Genomic DNA, 24431 nt, shown 5'->3' with positions numbered 1-24431 from the left:
ATCTAAAGGAATAAGTTTGAAACCTTGCAATAAGTATTTGCAATGTTCTGCTTGTAATCAAAACAAAAGCAAAGTTATACCGGCAAATAGAGTTGATGGATTTACTACCAAAGAGCCTTTAGAGGTAGTATTTGCCGATATAATAGGTCCTAAAAAGCCAAGTGTAGGTGGTGCTAGATACATATTAAGCATAATGGACCACTATTCTAGGTATGGTTTCTGTTTTTTAATGAAGAGAAAAACTGAAACGTATACAAATTTCTTTAATTGGTTAAAATTTGCAGAGAGGAAAACTAAAAAGAAATTAGTAACTCTTATAACAGATAATGGTACGGAATTTACAAATAATAAATTCCAGAATAGACTTAGAATGGCAGGTATTCAACATATAGGCCTCAACATGATGCATTTATTGAGAGACGAGGCCAAACTCTGCAATCAATGGGAAGAACAATGTTATCTGATTCTGGATTACCTGACAATTTGTGGGGAGAAGCTATAATGTGTGGTAATCACATATTAAACAATGTTGTTAATTCAACAACAGGTGAATTACCATTCACTCTGTGGCATGGTAGGAAACCTGATTTGAGTTATATTCACACATTTGGTGCACCAGCATGGGTGCATATCCCTACACAACTCAGGCACAAAGGACAACGTAGAGCTAAAAAATTAATTTTTGTTGGATATCAAGCAAACCATAGATCTTATAGATTCTGGGAACCAGGTACATCTAGAGTATACTGTAGTGCTAGTGCACAATTCCTAGAACATATAGGATGGAATAGATTAGAGCAAGATTCAGATAATGATGTTATTATAGAACCCTATAAGAGGCAGAAAGAAAAGACTAGTTATAAGAAAAGTCCAATTAAAGAAGAAGTCCATGAAGAGCAAATAGAATCAGATCAAGAGGAAATAATTGATCAAGAAGAGATAGATAGTCAAGAACAGGAAATAAAAGAAAGTCCACCTGTAAGTCCTGTTATACCTAGACGCACAACGCGTATAACCAGACCACCTGATAGATATCAGGCAAGTATTGTTTGCCAAGTAAATAAAGTTCCTACTAGCATAGATGAACTTAAGATGTATCCTGCTAAGGATCAGGAGAATTGGCAAAAGGCAATGGAAAAAGAGTTAAATTCATTAAGGGAAATGAAGGTTTATGAAGAACCCAAATTACCTCCAGGAGAAAAATCCATTGGGTGCAAATGGATATTTAAAGTAAAGACTGGAAATAATGGGAAAGTAACTTATAAGGCTAGGTTAGTAGCACAAGGATTTAACCAAAATGTATTTGATTATGATGAGGTATTTGCACCAAATCTTAAGGCTACAACTTTAAGAGCAGCTTTAGTGTGGGCAGCTAAGAATAATTATATTGTTAACCATTTAGATGTAGAAACTGCATATCTGCATGCACCATTGCAGCATACAATATATTTGAAAAAACCAGTTGGCATAAATGATAATAAAGTAAATAGCAATGATTGTTGGAAACTCAAGAAGAGTTTATATGGATTGAAACAATCTGGCTATGAATGGAACCAATATATTGTGAAAGAATTAAACAATATAGGGTTTAAATCTGGTTTAGCAGATCCATGTATGTTTAAAAGAGAAAATAATGGAACGGTGTCATTATTGTTATTATTTACAGATGATATTGCTTTGATTACTAAGACCAATAATGAAGCTACTGAGATTATTTCATTATTAGCCAAAAGGATAAAATTAAAGCATTTAGGTGAAATCAAAAAGTATCTAGGATTGACAATTAACAAAACCACAAAAGGATTTAAGATATCTCAAGAGGATAAAATTTGCCAATTAATTAAATTGTATAAAATGGAACTTTGTAAGCCTGCAAAGACTCCAATGAGTCAGGAAATTTGCAAAAATTGATGCTCAAAGTCCCAAATTTGATAAGACCATATATCAATCTTTGATTGGTAGCTTATCATATATAAGCAATTGGTCAAGGCCAGATATAGCTTATAGTATTAATCAGCTGGCACGATTTAATAATGATCCACATCAATGTCATTGGCAAGCATTAAAGAGAATTTTAAGATATCTTAAAGGAACAATGCACCATGCATTGTATCTAGAGCCAAAAGGTGATTTGAATCTTAGTGCCTATGCAGATGCAAGTTTTGCAACTGACATAAACACTAGAAAATCAACATCTGGGATGGCTATATTACTTGGTAAGACACTAATAGGGTGGAGGTCAATCAGACAACAGCATATTAGCTTATCAACAATGGAAGCAGAATTTTCATGTCTGTCATTACTATGCACTGACTTAATTCTGTACAAACAGTTATTATTAGACATGGGTATAACTGTTAAAGATTCTATTATTGTGTATGAGGACAACCAGGCAGCTATACAATTAGCTACTAATATTGCTGTAAAGACTAGATCAAAGTATACTGATTTAAGATACTTAAATGTTAGAGAATCTGTTAAAAATGGTCTAATTAAACTTGAGTACTGCATGACGGAAGAAAATATTGCAGACCAGTTTACAAAAGCTCAAGGTGTTGTAAAATTTAAAGAGAGTTGTGACAATTATGATTTGAAAGTGTAAATGAATATATTATTGTAATATTTATTATTATTACCCAAAAGGGGAGAATGTTAGGGATAACATTGTTTACCCTAACTGTTTTGGGTAAAGATAATAAAATGATGAATCATGGTTTGTCAGATAAAGTGTATGTGACTTTAAGCTAAAGGAATGTAATTAAGGGTGCAGCTGTAAAAGTACTATATAAGCAGCAAGGTACTCTCTGGCTCTTACTGGCTGGCTTATTGAAGACTGCGTTCTTGCTGGATCGGGGAGGAGAAGAAGTGTTGGATTACTTTGAAGATATTTCTCAACGGAGAGAAGATAAGTTTTGGACAGATTTATTATATGTGTACTGACACTGGCTATTCGACACGGACTTTGCAATTAGAGTATCCTCAACAAGACTTGACTGAATTTGGTATTTGACTAATGGACTGTTTATAATGACTATGCTATAATTCTTAAATGGAATAAATTATAATTTTGATAGCACAAGCGTATCTGTATTTTTACTGCGTGTTAACGAGAAGGCTTATCTCACACATTTACCTGTCTTCCTATCTGACTTCGCTGCACGTTCTGTTTAGTTTGTTTTCCTTAACACCAGTTGGGGAATCCAGGCTTAACACAGACATTATAGAAACTATGGTGAAATGTCAATTTACTGGATATTTGTATGCAATTGACCAAATTGTCACCTTTCAAGATCTTTTCTACTTTTCTACTGCTTTGCATCTTTCGGCTGCCATGAGTAACGGGGGGAGGGGTTGCGTCTGGGAAGAGAGCTGGAGGTGTTACATTCTTGTGTTGTATAATGAGGAGTGGGGGGGAGTATAAATTCCTGCTCTTAAGGTTCTATTTCCTTGCTTGGCCTTCTTTCCTTTGCGCAACTGCGAATCTTTATCAAAATATGTCAAGGTCAACGGACAGAGGCCTCATCACCACCTGAAGATGCCCACATGATCATATTCAGAACTTTTAATTGGAAGAATCTTTTGAACTTTGGGGGGTGGGAACAATTCCATCCCTTTGTATATGTGATCTGCGCGCCTAATTCCTTAGATTCAGAATTCTACCTGTAGCTACCACTTCAAATTTCAGTAAAAGATTTCTTTCCTCTAATCTATGGAGTCTAAGTATTTCTTTCTTGGATTTTGAATGGAGCACAGACTGACACAAATTCTGCTACAATATATAGCATTTGCACAATGATGTCATTATGCAAATGTAATGTAATATGTAAATGATATAATATGTTTCAAATGACACCATTCACATGATGATGTCATGGCTTAAGTGTCATAAATTAGAATTATTTAACTTGTGTGAGTATGCGATTCGTAGGCACCCCAGATTTCATTAGCTGCTCTCTGCCTGTCTTCTAGCTGCGTCTGTCTTGATGGGTATGAAGGGGATGGATTTTCCTGCAAGCCCATTGATGCCTGTAGTAAGCCAGGAAGGGGAGGATGTTCAGATAATGTAAGTGGGTCAATATTTTCTTGTTTACTAACCTAAATCATCTTTTGGATTAATCCGGATAAAAGTTACCTTAGTATTATTTGTTTGTTTGTTTAGCGTATGGCGTATCATACATGGACTAGCAATATATATTAAGTTTTCATCTAAAACATAATAGAATATAAATATTAAAAAGATCTATGTTGAAATATCAATGTCTAGGTCCGTATGGCGAACCTATGGCACATGTGCATGTGCATTGGACAGTTGGTCCAGCACACATGTGCACAAAGCCAGTTGCTCTCTTCTGGGTTCCATCACATGCATGCACACCAGCCAGTGTGAAGAGCAGCTGGCTGGCGGGCATGCATGCAACAGAACCTGGAAGAGAGAAGCTGGCTGGTGTGCATGTGTGCCTGACCAACTGTCTGATGCACATGCACACAACAAAACCCAGAAGTGCCACTGGCTGCCATGCACATACGCACTGGCCAACTGCTCTCTTCTGGCTTCTGGTGCTCCAGTGCGGCGCAGGTGCACTCCAGTGTGTGCATGCACTCCAGTTTCGGCAAAAGGTTAACCATCATTGGTCTAGGGCATTGTACCATTGAAGCACAGCTTCATTAATATTAAAAAAAACTTAGATATTGGACTGGTATATGCCCTCAGCTTACAGCCCGTCACAATGTGAGCTACAGTTTGGTGTGGAATTGGGACTGTCACAACTGAGGGGAGGATACTTGGCCCCATTTATACAGATAGTCCCGGCAGATGCCGTGTGAGGTGCAAATTCTATTCAGGATTGTCCATTAGTGGAATGATAATTCAAAGCACCTTTTTTGTGGGGTGATTTATGTGTCTTTAGAATAAACTTTAGTATAAACACCAGGGGTGGGATTCTACCAGTTCACATCTATTTGCTAGAACCAGTTGTTAACATTTTAAGCAGTTCGGAGAACCGGTTGTTAGAAGAAATTACTGGCCTAATCCTGTAAGGAAGGCAGGAAGGAAACATTCTGGTATTGCTTACAGAAACTGCCTCTCCGTTAACCCTTAATCCATTCTTGGCAGGACTAGACTTCCTGTCTCAGGAACTTCTCTGGAGTCTTTTAACCCTCCTTTGCTGGTACTTTGCTTGTGTGGAGTGACCATTCAAAGTTACAATGGCACTGAAAAAAGTGACTTATGACCATTTTTCACACTTACGACTGTTGCAGCATCCCCATAGTCATGAGAGGCCAGGCGAGGAGATGGCACCTCGATGTGAGTGATATTGAGTTGGCCATGCCCAGCCAATAACATGACCACCAAGCCATGTCCACCCAGTCACATGACCACCAAGCCATGCCCACCAACTAAGCCAAGCCTACAGAACTGGTTGTTAAAAATATTGAATCCCACCCCTGATAAACCCCCAGTAATTAAAACTGCATATAAGAGTAATTCTAAGTTTCATCCAAACTGGAGGCTGCGGTCCAATTCTTTTGTACTAAAAGAAGAAGGAGAAGAAGGTTGGACTATCTGAGAGCTGGAAGTGAAACTTTTCCAGTCAAGTGACTGGAAAATTGCTAAAACAGGAAGCCCCAAACTTATTGTTTTAAAAAGCTGAGATAGGAAAACAATCTAATCAAGAAAAGATATGTGCTAAAAAAAAACCTTCAGTTTCTACCAAGTTTCAAACTGCAACCTTTTACTGTGCTAAGCAAAAATCTTAACCATTTTGCTGGTTCAGCACTGTTGGTAAATGGAGGTTTAGAACCTTGTAGAGTGTACTGTAGAACAAGAGAAATGTATTTGAGCTGCTTGCTTTGTATCTGCATGTTGATTATTTCTATGTATCTGTCTGTGTATACATATATAACATTTAAGTCTGTGCACGTGAGATATATATTTGAGTGCACGCAGACACACTCATACATATAGAATTATCCTCAAACACCTGCCCATAGTTATGAAAGTGCTTTCTTGAAACATAACAGGGAATTATCCAATGAAATGATGTGATAGCAAAACAAATCACTTACAAGTTGTTGCCAACATGCCTCAGCTTGCACAGGGTTTTGTTAAGATGGCTTAGAATCAAGATGGCACGAACAAGAATAGCTTAAACGGAAAGTGCAGAAATGCCCTTCTCTCCTTCTCATCTTCTTGTTCCATTTTTTTGCCAGGCTACATGTACCAGTACGGGTCCTGGCAGAGTCAGCTGTCAGTGCATCCGGGGTTGGACTGGGGATGGAAAAGCTTGTGTTGCCATAGACAATTGTGTAACAGAAACCAGAGGAGGCTGCCACATCAATGCTGATTGTAATTACATTGGCCCTGGACAGGTACAGTATTGTTATTCCATGCTGTCTTGTTAAAAAAGGATCTATGGCTCTTGGGTTTGTTAAATAATGATGAGGTTTGTGCTTTTTATATGAAAGCATCAAATATTTAAAGTGGCTGCAGGCCACAGATATTTAACATTTTCAACCTCTATTGAATTGCATTGAATGGAACAATAAAAGTGAGAATTTGTAACTCCTTTAAGAATCCTGGCCTTTTCCCAGAATCACATTATGGTCCTCTATTGCACAATTCCAGGAAAAGACTTGTTTTGTCTAATTCCCCCAAAGGATTATTCATGGCCACAAAAATGTAGAAGTATAAGTCAAATAATAAGTTAAAAACTACAGTCGTGAAAATCTAGGTTAAGATTCCCAAAAAGCAAACAGAAGAGGACAAAGTCGATGGCCTAGTGAAACAAAGAAAATGTTAAACAGTTAGGATATTTATGTAGTTACTTGCCCAGCACATCTAAATTATATTAAAGTAACCAAAGTATCTTTACAACCCAGAAGGCATGTCACAACTTTTGAGCGCCTCTAATGTTTGGAAATTGAAAGTTGAAAAATTTGACACGCCCTACAAGTAGGCAGCCCAGAGACAATACAGTACACATGTCTGTCTGGGTTTAAGTTATGGGAATGATCAACTGCATAAGCCCACAAGAAGCAAAACACTGTTTCTGACAAGCGGCTAGTTTCAGTTAGGGAGTTTAATACTAGAGTATGACACATGCTGGTTCTAGTTAAACCTGATGCAACTGCAAGACAATCAAGGAATACTATGTTGGTTTTAACTCATGTGGTGCTTATTATGCCTGACTCAGCTGAAAAGTTATCCTGGTTTGTAGGGCCATATTTATGTCGATTGTAAGGTAGACTTGATTACAAAGGAAGAATGTTGGTTCTTGTAGCTTTCCAATATTCTATCTGATGCTACTGCTGTCACAAAAGTTTGCCTAGGTAGATGATTGCACTCAATCAGAGTCCTGGGAGAGGATTCAAAGCTTCAGGGACTGATTCTGAACAAAGGTTGTGCTGGTCTCAATGAATGCAGATGACTCTGAGATCCCCAAATCCACTTCTGTCTTGAGGAGGATTATCCTCAGATAGAACTATTGTTATTATTGACATCCATAGGAAAGGAGGTTAGAAGTTGTAATTCAGAACAGATGGAGGACTTCTGTCTTCCAACCATTATCTAGTTTTGCACATGAAAAATCCAGAAAGTTTCTATTTAGGCTGGCTTCAAATTTCAAGTTAAAAATATATTAGTAACAGACCCAAAGGTGCTTTTTCAAGAGGCAACTGGACTTTCTGGTTTTTCTTTGAAGACGTTTTGCTTCTCATCCATGAAGTTTCTTCAGCTCTGAGAAATGTCTTCAAAGAAAAACCAGAAAGTCCAGTTGCCTCTTGAAAAAGCATCTTTGGAACAACCATGACCTGGATGACTGAGAATCTCCATAGTAACAGATTTTAATTTTTTCCTACATTTCTATAAATTATTAAACAAAGGTTAAAATGAAAGGTTGTTGTTGTTTTCTTTTTCTTAGAAAACTTATACTATTGTATAGGAACTAATGTCCCTACTGTTTCAATTTTCAGAGCAGCTGCATGTGCAAGAAAGGCTATGAAGGTGATGGTTATGTCTGTGATAAAGTTGACCCTTGTATGATAGACAATGGGGGCTGCCATGAACTGGTAAGACATGGAAATAATCTAGGACAATCTTCCTGGTTTAATACATTTCAGATGAGTTGCCCTCTAGCCCCCCTGGCTAACAGCCACAATAAGTGGGGTGACACAAATCATTCAACAATACACAAGGCATAGAATTAGGGAACCTACTTTGATTATTCTCTAGACATGTGCTGAATAATTGTCATCAGTCCCATTAAAATTTGCCATGTAGCAACAATTTTTGGATATTCTCTGGGGGCCATACCAAAGGTTTTATGGACGGCACATCACGCTGGAGCTCATACCACTCTGAACCAGATATATACTGCATTAGGTCTCTAGGTGATATTGAGTTTCACCTATTTTCTTTACTTTATTTTCTTATTGCTGAGAATTATCTTCTTTTTTTTTTTTAACTCATCAGGCTGTATGCCAGATTCTCAATACCGGGGAAAAAAATTGCAGTTGCTCTGATGGATATATAGGAGATGGAATTGAATGTTACGGTGATGTGATGAAGGTAAAAAGATGCATTTCCATTCTCTTTCAGGTGGGGGCAGTAAAGTGACAGCATTTATATCAGGCAAGGACCATAACTCAATGGCAGTGGCTGTGTCTGCCAACTTTGATAAGGCTAGGAAAGACCACTTTGACGGAGTATCTTTCAGACAAAGCAAATATTCTGGACCAACATAAACTTCAAGTGACTTTTCTGATTATGCAAAGAACAGCATCTCGCTTTTCAAACTCAGCTTTTTGCTTATCATTCCCGTTAACAAAAGAGCAATTATAGGCAGAAAATATGCCAAGGAATATTTCTCTAAGATAAAAAAAAAAGGCACTGTTCTGCTTTAGCTTCCTTATTTAAAAGAAAAAAATCGGCACTTTCTAGATTTCCCATTCTAAACCGGAAACCACAATGACCAGCTTTGTGAGAGACAATGATTTTCCCCACTACAGTACAGTGATAGGAACCTTAAACCAATTCATAGTTTGAATATATTATTTTATGAAATTGAAATACAATGGCTGAAGAGGGGATTGGAACCTGAATTTCTTCCTTCTAGTCTAGTCCAATCTCTTGTCCATTAAACCAGACTAGAAGTAAGACAACTCTTGGAAGAAAAAGGGGAGAGGGTCTCCACAAGACAAGCAAAGAAAGGAAGGTCATCAGAAGTGGGTATTCAGCAGGTTCTGACCAGTTCTGGAGAACCAGTAGGGGAAATTTTGATTAGTTCGGAGAAACAGCAAATGCCACCTCTGACTGGAGATTTTACAGTCTCCTTCCCCTGCCATGCCCACCAAGCCACACCCACAGAACCGGCAGTAAAAAAATTTGAATCCCACCGCTGGGGGGTCATTTCTGTCCACTCACTCTGCAAGAATGATTTCTTATTTTGTGTCAATATAATGCTAAAAAAATGTATCCAAACCATATCTGCAGAATAAAATCAGATGAAGTGCAAGCAGAAATAACAGAGTTGGAAGGGACCTACTAGTCCAACCCCCTACTGAAGCAGGAGACCCTATAACATCAGACTAATTATGTTGTCTAATCTTGTCTTAAAAACCTCCAGTGTTGGAGTACCCACACCTTCTGGAAGCAAGGCTAATTATCCTCTCTGATAGGAAATTTCTCCTTATTTCTAGGTTGGTTCTCTCCTCGATTAGTTTCCATCCATTGTGTCTCGTTCTGCCTTCAGGTGCTTTTCTACAAAGGTTGACCCCTTGTTCTTTCTGGCAGCCCTTTAAATATTGGAAAACTCCTATCCCTCAGCCCTTCTTTTAATTAAACTAGACATTAAACCAATTGAGAGAGATCCAGGCAAAGATTGCTGGTTTGGACCATAAAGTAGAACCAAACTATCTTTTCCTATAGTTGCTTTGCCACATGACAATGTCCCCAGTTCCTTTACCTAAGTGACCTCCCCCTGCCCCCGCCTCGAGAGCTAAATGCTCTTTCCATGTTCAGAGGAGTTTATGCTTGCACCAGAAGAGAAAAGGAAGCTATTGTTTTATATTAAGTTGCCTTGGTAAAGACATTCTATAAGGAATGGTAAAACGTTTGATCAATTATATGGCATTAAATTGACGTCAACTCTTAGCAGCCCTATCGACATATTTTCTCTGTACTTAATAATGATAAAAATACAGAAATACAGAAAACCAGAAATAAAATGAAGTCCTGTAAGAAAACATGAATAACGGAGTGAATTGGCCAATTTGTCACATTTCCAGCCTTAAAAAGTCCAATAATGAGGCAAAGCCTATGGCTGCCTTTCTGTGGAAAGGCTTTTCTTCTGACTTGGCATTATTGGAAGTGGAATGTTATCCAGCTGTTTGGATGGATGGGTGGATGAATGAATTAATCTCCCTCTGTTTTGTTCTTTTATAATCTGCTATTTTAAAGATACGGGTGCCAATAAGAAAAATATAAAGAAGGGGTGTCTAACCTTGGCAATTTTAAGACTCCCAGAATTCTGCAGCCAACCATAGGGAGTTGAAAGTTTTAAAATTGATAAAATTGGACACTCTGATATAAAATGTAAACAAACCATAAATATTTAAAATAAAGACAATTAAATTTATTTGTTTATTAAGTCTATATGCCAGTCATATTATTATCAAATGCCTCTGGGCAGCTTATATGAATAATTATAGTTTCTGCTGTTATAGTAGGAAAATATCAGTATTCTCTTTTGGTTTGATTGCTAGGCAAGTTCCCAAGTATCTAACCATCCTTTGCCTAGACTACATGTAGGATTAAAATTGTAATGTGGTCTGCTTACCTTTATATTGACACATTGCCTTAGTTTATAAACAAACCAGGGTTAAATTAAACTTGTTTAGCAATCGTCTTTTTTCTTTAAGACCTCTAGAATAATGCTTTATACATTTGTTGTTTTTTCTTTTTGAAGGAGCTGGTAAGGTATTACCACTTTTCAACTTTTTATCAGTGGATTAAGGTAAGGATTTCCTGTTGTTGAGTGCTACTTTAACATTTCTGAAACAAGAAATGAAATAAAAACGAAACAGTTTTAGCATACTGTTCCATCAGTAGGAAAAAAATCTATTTACATTTTAAAATAAGAGTTTTATCTTAAAAATGGTCTTTTAAGGTTTTTGACAAAAAAGGTTCTCTAAGAAGAACTTTGTATAAATCTGTTCAAAAGCTGTTCACTGCAACTGATTTATAAATTAAGAATTTCAGCCTTTGTAATTAGGTAAGTTGCTTAGAGAATCAAAACACCCATGTTTCAATCTGCTGGGCAATTTTAAAACTAAAACTACTTTTGTATTTTTTTAAAAAAATATGTTTATTGCTGATCAGAAGATACACATATTTTAATGAGGCCTTTGCTTGAAAAAAATGAACTTGCTCTATCTTTAGATGGTCATGCAGATAAGTCTTTGGATCAGAAAGGATGCTAACACCGCTTTATTGTCTACATACAATGATTTGTAAAGTAAAATAGTTTCATAATACAAAATGCTGGAACTCTGAGCTATCTTATCAGACTCCACTAATTTGAGTGGTTTCATTGAAGAGACTGGTGGTGGATCTGCATATTTAATTCCATGCCTTTTAAACTAAACACAGAAGTAACTAGCATTAATGCCTGTGCATGTTGTCTTTCTTTGATCAAAAGAAATCCCACTTCAGTATGCCCAGAGGAGCCAATGTCACTGTTCTGGTGCCACAAAAAGAAGCTGTCCAAAATTTGAGCAAGGATGAAAAAGAGTTCTGGCTGGAGTCCAACATGCTACCATCTCTTGTCAGGTACTGTTGTCCATCTTTGTCAGAATCAAAACTAGTATAAATTAAGTAAACCCATTTTTCTCTTGATTAGTGAAAGCTACTCAGGTTTGATCTGTGCCAGGTGACAGGTTTGGCGTATGATGGGGTTGCTTCAAAGATTTTACAATGGGCCTTGCAGCACAGTTCTCAGTACATCCACCTGGGTTTTTGAGTACCAGTTTTTTCAGCTTCCAAGAATGAGTGTTCAATGATGGCTGAAATACATACTTTAGTAGGGTACCTGTGATAATCTAAAGAGGTAGGTGACCTTAGTAGGATTAGACATTTTTGCAATTTGAAACACTTGTTTTTCCAGGGGAGGCAATGCAAGAAGATGGACTCTTCCAATATGAAGTAGTTTCCTTTTACACGAACACAAAACTTTTAGGGCACCTCTGCACTTCACCTAACAAAATGTGGTTTCATCTATTTGTGTTGTGCTTATAGCACACACATGAAATACAGACTTTGTGCATCTCTTTTCAGATATTCTTATAATTCGGCATAACATTTTTCTTGACCTAGATGTGTATACCCATATGCATGCCATCTATATATTTTTTTAAAAAAGAAATATGGGTACCAATGTATAAACTGTCAGCTTTGGAAGCCATATTGAGATTCGCTAATCCCACACTGCCACAATTAAGCCTTGAGAAAGTGGGAGGGGGGAATTCATTTGAGTATATCTCGTTAGACAAAATAAAATTCTTCTGCTGTCTCAAGGTCACGTAGTGTTACACATAGTGAAAAGGAAATTTATTTTGGGATGGATGGTGATTGGACCATGTGATGTGATGATAGGGATGGGGATGGATTTGTAGGTTTTACTTTTGCAAGGAAGCCTGAAACTTTCCGATTCAGGATTCCACGGATGTACCAGTGACTATCCAAATAAAGGAAGCTTTGAGAGATGTCTGTCTCGGAGTTCTTGGTTGGAATGGAGGTTTGCTGGAACGTTGACACAAACATACTTTTACCAATGCATAGGAATGCAAACATATAAATCAGTGCATAAGAATATCCAGTTTAACTTTCTTATCTTTAGAATGTCCTCTAACATTTTCTGATTGGGTAGCAGTAACAATGAGAGTGATTGGAGATGTTTGAATTTCTTTCTTTGGACTAGAGAACATAAGAACATTTATTAGGTTCAGGCACACCCAACAATACATCTATAGGGTTACTAGTCATCTAACCAAAGGAGGACAAGTCTTTTTTAACCTCGTTTCCTCCATCTGGCAGGCATAGCTTTAGATATAATCTAAATCAGGGATAGGGAACCATAGCTCTTTTATGACTAGTGGACTTCAACTCCCATAATTCCTGAGCCAGCCATGCTCATGCTTTCTTGTAGTTCAGCTCCCTGACATCAATTAGTTGATTAAAACTATTTTCATGCTGCTTCAGATTGACAAGACCTTAATCAGTTACATGCTGAAGACTTTTGCTTCGTAATTAGCTCTAGCATATTTCGGTCATAGAAAAAAAACCAGTCTTTCTGATGCTGGAAAAAGTTCATAGATATAAGTATGCGTTCTTGTTGCTTTAATAGAAGAGAATATATGTAGTAATATATATATATATTGTTGGGTTCTGCAACCCAGCTAGACAGACACAGACTTCAGAGAGTAATTAGGACTGTAGAAAATACAATTACTACCAACCTGCCTTCAATTGAGGACCTGTACACTGCACGAGTCAAAAAAGAGGGCTGTGAAAATATTTACTGACCTCTCACATCCTGGACATAAACTGTTTCAACACGTACCCTCAAAACGACACTATAGAGCACTGCGCACCAGAACAATTAGACACAAGAACAGTTTTTTCCTGAACGCCATCACTCTGCTAAACAAATAATTCCCTCAACACTGTCTATTTACTAAGTCTGCATTACTATTACTACTATTACTATTAATCCTCCCATCCTTCCTTTCACCCATCCCTTCCCACTTATGACAGTATGATTGTAACTTTGTTGCTTGTATCCTTACAATTTTTTTAATTGACTGTTTCCTAGTATGATTTGATTGCATATTGTACCCTATGTCTATTATTAAGTGTTGTACCTTATGATTCTTGACTCTTGATGAACATATCATTTCTTTTATGTACACTGAGAGCGTATGCTCCAAGACAAATTCCTTGTGTGTCCAATTACACTTGGCCAATAAAGAATTCTATCTATTCTATACCTGGGAATTAAACTGTGGAATTCTTGGTGGTCTCTGAACTAGATTGTTCATTTGCAGATGTTTTATTACCCAACTAGGTAACATCTTCAGGCACTGTCCAGTAATGAATTGTCTTCAAGCAAATAATCAAGCTCAATCAAGGACTCTATGTATTTATCTTCAGTTTCTCACTATAATTGTTGGTGCTGATGCCAAGAAACTAAAACTGTGTGTGTGTGTGATACCTTTCCTCCCACTTGTCCTCCTTTCCAGTTGTTCCTGTTCTCCTTTATCTGTTCAGTTATCAGATACCCTAACTTAAAGCAATCTCTTGGGATCAGGGAATTCTATGGATCAAATGTACAGCAAACAACTTAGTTCAAACAAAAACTTTTCTCTGGGCTCTATTGGATTTTTCAGGACATGGATTACTAAATGTCCATACTGAAGAAAAGTTGTGAGATGAAGTTGTTTTGAAGGCAGAAAGAAAATTTATTTCTTCTTTAGTGAGGATGTAATTTTTTAAAAATGAAAAATAATCCAAAAAATAAATTATACACAGCACAGCTATTAGCAGGCATTGATAACATGTGCTAACTTTGATTCACGACAAACTACTCCTAAAATTAAAATCTTATGGTATCTCTGGACAGCTGCATAACTGGATAGAAGCATTCCTGTCAAACAGACAACAAATGGTCAAAATTGGGAGTGTCCTATCAAATTCTGTACCTGTCAATAGTGGTGTCCCACAAGGCAGTGTTCTAGGACCAACTCTTTTCATACTCTACATAAATGACCTCTGTGATCATATTAAGAGCAACTGCATTCTCTTCCCTGATGATGTAAAGCTGTTCAATACCACAGACAATACTGCTACCCTTCAAAAAGATCTTGACTATGTATCAGAATGGTCAAACAAATGGCAACTTCAAATCTCAACAAATAAATGCTCTGTCTTACATATTGGCAAAAAAATCAGAAAATAAAATACAAGCTGAATAGTCAGGACCTTGTTGAGGATCCAAGCTCTGTAAAAGACCTTGGAATACTCATCTCTAATGATCTAAGTGCTAGAGCCCACTGTAACTACTTAGCCAAAAAGACATTAAGAGTTGTTAACCTAATCCTACATAGCTTTTTCTCTGGTAATATCACACTACTAACTAGAGCATACAATGCATTTGCTAGACCAATACTCAAATACAGCTCATCAGTCTGGAACCCACATTACGTATCTGATATTAGCACAGTTGAGAAAGTCCAGAAATATTTTACAAGAAGAGTTCTCCACTCCTCTACTCGTTGCAGAATACTTTATGCCACCAGACTTCTAGACCTAGAAAACCTTGAATTATGCCGTCTTCAGTCTGATCTAGGTATGGTATATAAAATCATACATTGCAATGACTTACCTGTAAATGAATACTTCAGCTTCAACCATAACAACACAAGAGCACACAATAGATACAAACTCAAGGTTAACTGCACCAAACTTGATTGCAGGAAATATGACTTCAGCAACAGAGTGGTCAATGTCTGGAATACTCTACCTGACTCTGTGGTTTCTTCCCCAAGCCCCAAAAACTTTAACCTTAGACTACTGTCTACTATTGACCTCACCCCTTTCCTAAGAGGTCTGTCTCTAGGGGGTGTGCATAAGAGCACCAATGTGCCTACCGTCCCTGTCCTATTGTTTCTTTTATTTTTCTTATATGTACCCATTTCGTGTATTCATAACTATCTATATACTTATACTTATTATCTTGTAAGCGATTGACAAAGCAAAATAAATAAATAAGAAAAATAAAATATACATTCCAAATTTGGAACTAATCTCACACCAACAAGGCTGCTGGCAAAGTGTAGTTTAAAAAGTCAAGGTTGATCAAAACTTTGCCTATTTTTGTGAGTTTAAAAAGCCCTTTACAACAGTTTTGATCACACTATCACAGTAAAATGTCTTAAAGGCAAAACAAAGGGAGTCCAGTTGCCTTTTGAAAAGCATCTTTGATTGCTTTTGGTTGTCTTTGAGACAACAATAACCTGGATGACTAGATAAGATGGCTGATGAATTGTCTTTTTAATAGACTCTCCTGACACATTTAAAAGATACAGTGCTTTTTTTTCTCTAACTGTTCTCTTGGCTGTTAACCAGCAAATTGTAGTTTTGTTAAGATTTTTATCCTATTGTAGGTCTCATATCCTCCAGGGTTCCTTCACAACTCAGCAACTCAAGAAATATATTGGCCAAGAACTCCCCACTCTCAATCCAGAGGCCAAGTGGGAAATAAAGAAGAATAACGGGGTAAGCTTATAGGTTAAGAACATTATTTCCAATAGCAAAATTAGAGAGATATTATTGAAATGTGCTATGCTACTTTTCAACTAAAGAAAAGGTGCCCCAAGGAAAGTAGAACCAAGGCGAATCTGCAGGCTCATGTTTTTTATTTTGGAAATGTTGATCATAGCGTGTGTACGAAGGCATGTAGCAACTCTCAAGGTTAAAATGGAACATTTTGATAAGCTTCGCCCATCCTGTTCTCCTGTGCTTGAATGCATAGCCCATAATTAGAGCCACTGCAGCTTGACAAATTCAGAGGATGACAGATTAGAAAAGATATATTCAATCCTAAATTAAGGTTTCCCAATCAGCCCTGCACCCCAATTAGAGCACAAAAGTGTTTTGATATAAATGTGATAGGAATAGTCATACTTTAATTCTAATGGGACTAATTTGAAGGACCATTTTTTCCTGAACTCATCTGTTTGACCCACCAGAGTGGAGAGGCAGTGAATGCTATAGTCTCCTTCCTTAAGGAGATCCATCTAGGGTAGGGGTGTCAAACTCACAGCCTGCGGGCTGGATCCAGCACACGCTGGCCACGCCCACCCCCAGTTTAGCAAAAGGGGGAAAAGTTGTGATGCATCACCTGATGACAACGTGACACTGCGAGTTTGACACCCCTGATCTAGAGGGACTAAAAAGAAGAGTCTTCTTCATGGTAGTTCTCTCCATGTGGAACATCATCCCTGCAGAGATATGTTTGCCACTCTTTTGCAAGGCTCTGAAGACTCATTTTGTCAATGAGTCTGGAGACCCCAGAGTGGATGGAGCCCATCCCATGGATTGTTTAATTGTTGTCACTGAGGGAGGGGGTATTGTTTTATTATTTTTTCGGTTGGTTTTAGTGTTGTAAGCTGCCCAGAATAACTGTGAGTGAGTTGGATGGCCATATAAATTTTCTTCAATAAAAAATAGTAATAATACAGAATTAATATCTGCATATATTTGATTTTCAGGAAATAACTATTCACAATGCCAGCATTGTGGTGGGTGATATTCCTGCTATTAATAGCACTATTTATATCATCAGCAAGGTAGGTTGATTAGATTGGTTTGGATCTTTGTCTTTTTCTGTTGTTCGAGTGGGGGAAGGGGGATTTATGAGATATGAGCTAAGCGTATCTCATTTATTGGTCTTTCATTAAATAGAAGCAACAATATCACCCAAGTATTGAGAAGAATCTTCTAAAATTTAATTGTTCTCCTCTCAATAGCACCCTATTTACACCGTTATTTATAACTATGAGATGAAAAAAAGTCACGTAATTGGTCTTCCTCTTTTCACTTTTCCTTTGATCAGGTTCTGTTACCAACATCTGTCAAGATCCCACCTGGTCTGCAGGAGCAACTAAACACTGTGCCCTCCTTCTGGAGGTTTAAAGAGCTATTGGAGGTAAAGTCCTCAGCCGAAAGATCATAATCTTCATCATCATTTTAGCCATTGTCTATCCATTGCAAGATGAAAGCCTCTTCCATATGTTTCCAACCAATATGATCCCAAGCAATATGGTCCCTTTTGCCAATGTTAAAATTGTTTTTAAATATACTTGTTGATGTCGCTGATCCATCTTGTTTTAGATCCCTTTCTTGGATGCTTTTTGTCAAGGGGGATCCATTTTATGATTGTCTTGATCCATCTGCCATCAGTTCTTCTTCCTATGTGACCAGCCCATTTCCATGCAATTCTTTTACTCTCTCGATTATATCATATACTTTCATTTGTGCAGGTCTTTCTATCTTGTCTTGTATTGCCAAGCATGAATCTTTCCATGGCTCTTTATCTTACAAGGAGCTAGAGGAAGATTATCTTAGTAGGTGATACAGTAGAAGACAGAAACTAAGTTTATACATTGATTCACACATTATAATAGCTGGGTGCAAAGGATTCATCCCTGAATCAAATAATTGAAGAAATTTAATTATTTATTATTAAATTTATATTATCTTGCTATCCATCTTGCTATCCAAAATAGCTTACTATCCAAAGCAACCAAAGCTTTGTTGCTGATACAAACAGTAGTGATTTTTTTCATTCTGAATTCTTAATATTAATCATTCGTTGTTGCTATTTTCTAAGTAAGGAATTGGCAAAATTATATTTAAAAATAATCTTAATATGATTTTTTTGTTTAGCTATCAACTGCAATCCTCATTAAGTTGATTAGCTTGCTAATGGTGTTTTTTAAACTTTCAGAGATATCAGTTGGTGAGAGAAATTGAGTCATCAGAAAAATATACTATTTTTGTCCCAGGGAATAATTCAATTGAGAAATATTGCCAAGCATCAAATATTACACAACTGGTAAGAGTTTACTTTTTTAAATAAATAGTTCTAATTGTACTCATGTAGAGATAAGCTCCCCTAACTCAATGAGATTTAATTTTTCATTCAACATGTACATGATTGCACATTTCTTTATTTGTGGGAAACAACGTATCAATAAATAAGAATTTGGATTCAATCTTGAGATAAAACTTTTGGAATTAACTGTTGTTGGCTGCTTCATGCGCCCCAAAGCTCCTAGAGGAAGGCATTTATTTAATTTTTAAAAAGGGGTTTCTACCTCATCATATATGATAGCCAACAATTCCTGTTCCCAAGAAGACTCATATGTATAAGAGACTGATAATCAATTCACAGGTTAACTCTGAACTGCCATATGCACAGAAATGCTGGAAACTCTGGTATATCTCCAATTGCTTTCCACTGAAAAATGAGATATGGTTGTAATCATATAATGTACATATAATTGAAAACCTCTGTTAATTTAATAATGATATAACTATAAATGTATACATTATTCACTATTATTTAATAAAATGTAGCTCTTTTATATATCATTTAAGGACTTGGTTTTAGGTTGGTGTCCTTTGGGTATCAGTATGTACTATAACGATGAAACTAAATTAGCATTTCTGCTTCATGAGTTGGTTTGGCAACACGCTGAACTTTTTTCTAGGTTCTACAACTCTTCACATATGAATGTTATTATCTCTGAGGGTTGCAATGGAAATATTTTTCTTCTGCTACTTTTTCTGTGAATCCAGATGAACTTGATGTGGTTGAGTATGGCAAAGCAACAGCCTTGTTAAAGGCCAATCTGCAGTTCAGCCATTAGAGATGTAAAGAAAATGATTCTTCTGAAGATTGTGACCAAGATGGTTTATTACTATGCATCTTCTCTTTAAATTTCTATTCCACTTGCTGTTACTTTATTGATTCTAATACTTGTCTCTGACTATTTGGTTTTGTGTGAATTCCAGGATAATGACACCATGCAGTATCATGTTGTAAAGGGTGACAAGCTGTTTTTGAAAGACCTGAAGAACGGAGTGCACAGAAGCACAATGTTAGGATTCTCTAATTGGCTCATGTTTTCTAATAGACTCAATAAGGTGAGAATGAGCTACAAGTTATACTTCTACAGTGTGTGGTTTAACAAGGAACATCTAAAATATCAAAAACTATACTTTTCAAATAGTAAATTTGGATGCATATTATGGCTGCAATTTTAAAATGTTTTATGTATTTCTTTTAAATATTTTATTTATTGCATATTTGAAATTTATTCAGTGACCTCTGTAACATAAATTGAAAGATACCAGAGTTCTGGTTAGTAAATTGACATACACACAGATTAAAAACCAACAGTTAAGTTCATTGGTTTTGGTTGGCTTCCACTGAGGGTGCTGTATTGGCAGAAGGAGGTTTTATAATGTTCTCTGGATAATTGTGCTTTGAATCATACTTCATTTTGCATCCCTTTTTTTTAAATTGCAGACATATGTAAACAGAGTCCTTTTGGATGGTCCATTTGTTGAAACCAGAAATGGAATGTTGATTGGGGTTTCTCAAGTTCTACAGATTCACAAAAACCGTTGCACTACCAATACCACCACTGTACAAAAGGTGAAGTATTAGAGATTGTCTTTCTTCATTATGAGTACTAGTTGTTTTCTACTGTCTTATTTGACACATGGATAAACTGATTGTCTGAGCCCTCCACCTAATATATGCACACTCTTTTTCTTCTTAAAATTTGAAATCTTGCAACTTTCAGGAACAACTAAGCTGGCATCACTAGGTTTCCTCAACAACATTTAATATCATTCTATTTATTTATTTATTTATCAATCAAACTTCTTAATCAGCCATCTCCTTCACAAAATGACTCTGTGTGACGTACAATTTAATCAATACAATAAAACATCAAAAACTGAATAATTTAAGATTAAAAAGTTAAAAATGTATACCTGACCCTGGTGAGGATTTTATCAATATAGTAAAAATCACAAAACTTAATGTTAGCATTTTGTTTTTACAGCAGCAGTTATCCTAACAAAAACAATCAAATATGGTCATGATTTTATGGACCTAATGCATCCTGCAGGTTCAGACCCCAAACATAGATTTTAAAATCTCAGTAAATAGTGATTGGTTTATTAAGATTAAAAAAGGTCTATGACATTGAAATAAATAAATCTTGATGTGGGAATAACAAGAGATTCAGATAAGGATAGAGAGACAACCTGAAGTAGTGGTTAAAATGAAACAAGAAGCGTGTGTGTGCGTCATAATGCCAACCTGGGCTTCGAAGCCAGCTGAATGACTTTGAGCCAAACACTCCATCTCAGCCCAATCCACCTCACAAGGCTGCTGTTGTGGGGAAAATAGAAGGAGGAAACAATATTATGCTGTCTTGAGTTACTTATAACGTAATAACGGCAGGATAAAAAGCTAATAAATAAATATATTGACAATGATAATATTTCTGCTATCACAAAATATGAAAAAATAATAACCAGGTAATGATTAATGTGGGCTTTTGTTGTGTTGGGATTTGTTACCCTTCTGCAGTTGATGCTAATATTTTTCCATGCTCTGAAATATCTATTAATTATCCTTTTTCTCCTGTATGCCAGTCAAGGTGTGCTAAATGCCAGAAAAGGATCAAATGTCCAGCAGGATCAGTGCTTGCAGTAAGTATTGCTTTATTTCATTTGATACATTTTTTCTATCAAGCACGTCAAAAAAAAAAAAGCAGCCCTTATGCAGAATTTTGGAGCTTATAATGTTTATTGTGGGAAGGTAGAAAGAGTCAAAAGAGTCAACCCTTGATAGGACCTGATGGTAAAGACTGCAACGACGACACCATTAAAGCCAACCTCTTTAACACATTCTTCGGCTCAGTATTTGTAAACAGCAATGGATCATGCCCAGTATTTCCTAGCCGTACCACAGATAACAACAATGATCTAATACATATCGATTTTACAGAAGACAATGTTGAAAAAGCACTACGCAATCTAAAACCATCTCTATCTATTGGACCTGATGGAATATGTGCCTACTTCTTAAAAAAGCTATCCACTGCCATAGCCAAACCTCTAAGCATAATCTTTGAAAAATCTTTCAGGACCAGCTCCTTGCCTAACCTATGGTCACAAGCCACAGTCATCCCCATCTTCAAAAAGGAGACCCAAGCCTAGTTGAAAATTACAGACCAATCTCCTTATGCTGCGTCACCTGTAAAGTCATGGAATCAATTATTAACCAATCCATCATCCTCCACTTAGAGACAAACAACCTACTCTCCAATAAACAATTTGGTTTCAGAAAAAAAACTATCCTGTAATCTGCAACTCTTACACTGCAAAAACATATGGACGACACAACTTGACCAGGGCAAAGCAATAGACGCAATCTACATAGACTTCTGTAAAGCCTTTGATTCAGTGGTACACAACAAACTACTCCTAAAAATAAAATCCTATGGTATCTCTGGACAACTGAATAACTGGATAGAAGCATTCCTGGCAAACAGACAACAAATGGTCAAAATTGGGAGCGTCCTATCAAATTCTGTACCTGTCAGTAGTGGTGTCCCCCAAGGCAGTGTTCTAGGACCAACTCTCTTCATACTCTACATAAATGACCTCTGTGATCATATTAAGAGCAATTGCGTTCTTTTCGCTGATGATGTAAAGCTGTTCAATACCACAGACAATACTGCTACCCTACAAAAAGATCTTGACTATGTATCAGAATGGTCAAACAAATGGCAACTTCAAATCTCAACAAATAAATGCTCTGTCTTACATATTGGCAAAAAAAATCAGAAAATAAAATACAAGCTGAATAGTCAAGATCTTGTTGATGACCCAAGCTCTGTAAAGGACCTTGGAATACTCACCTCTAATGATCTAAGTGCTAGAGCCCACTGCAACTACATAGCCAAAAAGGCATTAAGAGTTGTTAACCTAATCCTACATAGCTTTTCTCTGGTAATATCACACTACTAACCAGAGCATACAAAACATTTGCTAGACCAATACTCGAATACAGTTCATCAGTCTGGAACCCACATTACATATCTGATATTAGCACAATTGAGAAAGTCCAGAAATATTTCACAAGAAGAGTTCTCCACTCCTCTACTCGTTGTAGAATACCTTATGCCACCAGACTTGAAATTCTAGAACTAGAAAACCTTGAATTACGCCGTCTTCGGTCTGATTTAAGCATGGTATATAAAATCATACATTGCAATGTCCTACCTGTCAATGAATACTTCAGCTTCAACCATAACAACACAAGAGCACACAATAGATACAAACTCAAAGTTAACCGCACCAAACTTGATTGCAGGAAATACGACTTCAGCAATAGAGTGGTCAATGTCTGGAATACTCTACCCGACTCTGTAGTTTCTTCCCCAAACCCCAAAAACTTTAACCTTAGACTGTCTACTATTGACCTCACCCCTTTCCTAAGAGGTCTGTAGGGGAGTGCATAAAGCGCACCAACGTGCCTACCGTCCCTGTCCTATTGTTTCTCTTATTCTTCTTTTATTTTTCTTATATGTACCCATTTCATGTATTCACAACTATGTATTCACTTATACTTATTATCTTGTAAACAATTGGCAAATCAAATAAATAAATAAAATAAATAAATAAGTTAAAGTAAATGTTGCTTTGCTGGCTGAGGAATTCTGGGAGTTGAAGTCCACAAGTCTTAAAGTTGCCAAGGTTGGACACCCCTGCCCTACCTCAAATCTAAGGAGCAGCTAGAATCAGAAGGTCATATCTGTCATTGGTTAAATTGAAAGAAAGATTTAAATTAGATAAAAAGAATCATGGGTTTAACTTTGTTAAAAAGTTAAGAACTGGATACTCTACTGTGTGATAGTGATGAACATATTATTGCTAAAATATTACTGATTTGAAATCTGGAAAATGAACAAGTAAAGCATTGTTTGATTCAATGGACAAGGAATTTTGGATATAATGTAATGCTTGAACAGTGGGGGAACGTGTGGAATAAGGGTTTAAAATTTACATTAAACTATAATTTAAAAGAAAATTTCTATTTCATTGGTATTTAACTCTGGATAGGTTGTCAAGAATGTATAAAGGCATCTCAAATGAGTGTTGGAAATATAAATGTGAAGAAGGGACTTTTAATCATTTGTGGTGGACGTGTGATAAAGCAAAGAAATATTGGAGTAGGATTCATATGTTAAAATAGAAAATTATCAAAGTGAATATAGAAAGAAAACCAGAAAAAGACCTGGGGGGAAAATGAAACTTTGATGTTATATATGTTGATGGAAGCAAGACTAATTTATGCACAGAAATAGAAGGTCACCTCGATCCCCACAATGGACGAACGGCTGCTAAAACTGATGGAATTAGCAGAAATGGCTAAATTGACTGCTTTGATCAAAGAAAAAAATACAAATACCTTTCTTTCTATTTGGAAACCACTTCTAGACTTTGTGCTTGAGGTGGAAAAAAATGAAACTTCTATTATGTAAAATTAAAAAAGATGAGATTAGATGTTAATGCCTTTATTCTACTGCACAAAGGGAGTCAGAAGTCAGTGCTTTTTTTTCCTTTTTCCCTTCCACTATTTATTTCCCTTTTCCCTTTCCTAACTTCCCTACTATTTATTTTTGTATTCTCTTTGTATGCTATATTATAAACTAATAAAATTGTATTGAATTAAAAAAGAAAGAGTTAAAATAAGAGTTTTTTCTTCATCATGCTAAGATGTTAT

General features: G+C 36.5%; 1 protein-coding gene across 1 annotated transcript in view; it reads left to right on the top strand.

Moving 5' to 3' along the window:
* The window catches only part of STAB1 (stabilin 1), a 148002-nt gene that overhangs the window by 63232 nt on the left and 60339 nt on the right, over nt 1-24431 (top strand). The window contains exons 24-36 of the mRNA XM_026683543.2: nt 3970-4063; nt 6211-6369; nt 7972-8067; nt 8471-8566; nt 10965-11012; nt 11697-11827; nt 16219-16330; nt 17326-17403; nt 17670-17762; nt 18564-18671; nt 19634-19765; nt 20151-20279; nt 21293-21349. Coding sequence (XP_026539328.2) covers nt 3970-4063; nt 6211-6369; nt 7972-8067; nt 8471-8566; nt 10965-11012; nt 11697-11827; nt 16219-16330; nt 17326-17403; nt 17670-17762; nt 18564-18671; nt 19634-19765; nt 20151-20279; nt 21293-21349 — 1333 coding nt within the window. The remainder of the gene's footprint in view (nt 1-3969; nt 4064-6210; nt 6370-7971; nt 8068-8470; nt 8567-10964; nt 11013-11696; nt 11828-16218; nt 16331-17325; nt 17404-17669; nt 17763-18563; nt 18672-19633; nt 19766-20150; nt 20280-21292; nt 21350-24431) is intronic.

The sequence above is a fragment of the Notechis scutatus genome, chromosome 2 (genome assembly GCF_049901735.1).
Source record: "Notechis scutatus isolate UNSWTSFEM ecotype Mainland chromosome 2, rNotScu1.2, whole genome shotgun sequence".
Lineage (NCBI taxonomy): Eukaryota > Metazoa > Chordata > Lepidosauria > Squamata > Elapidae > Notechis > Notechis scutatus.
This window is presented reverse-complemented; position numbering and strand designations above follow the sequence as displayed.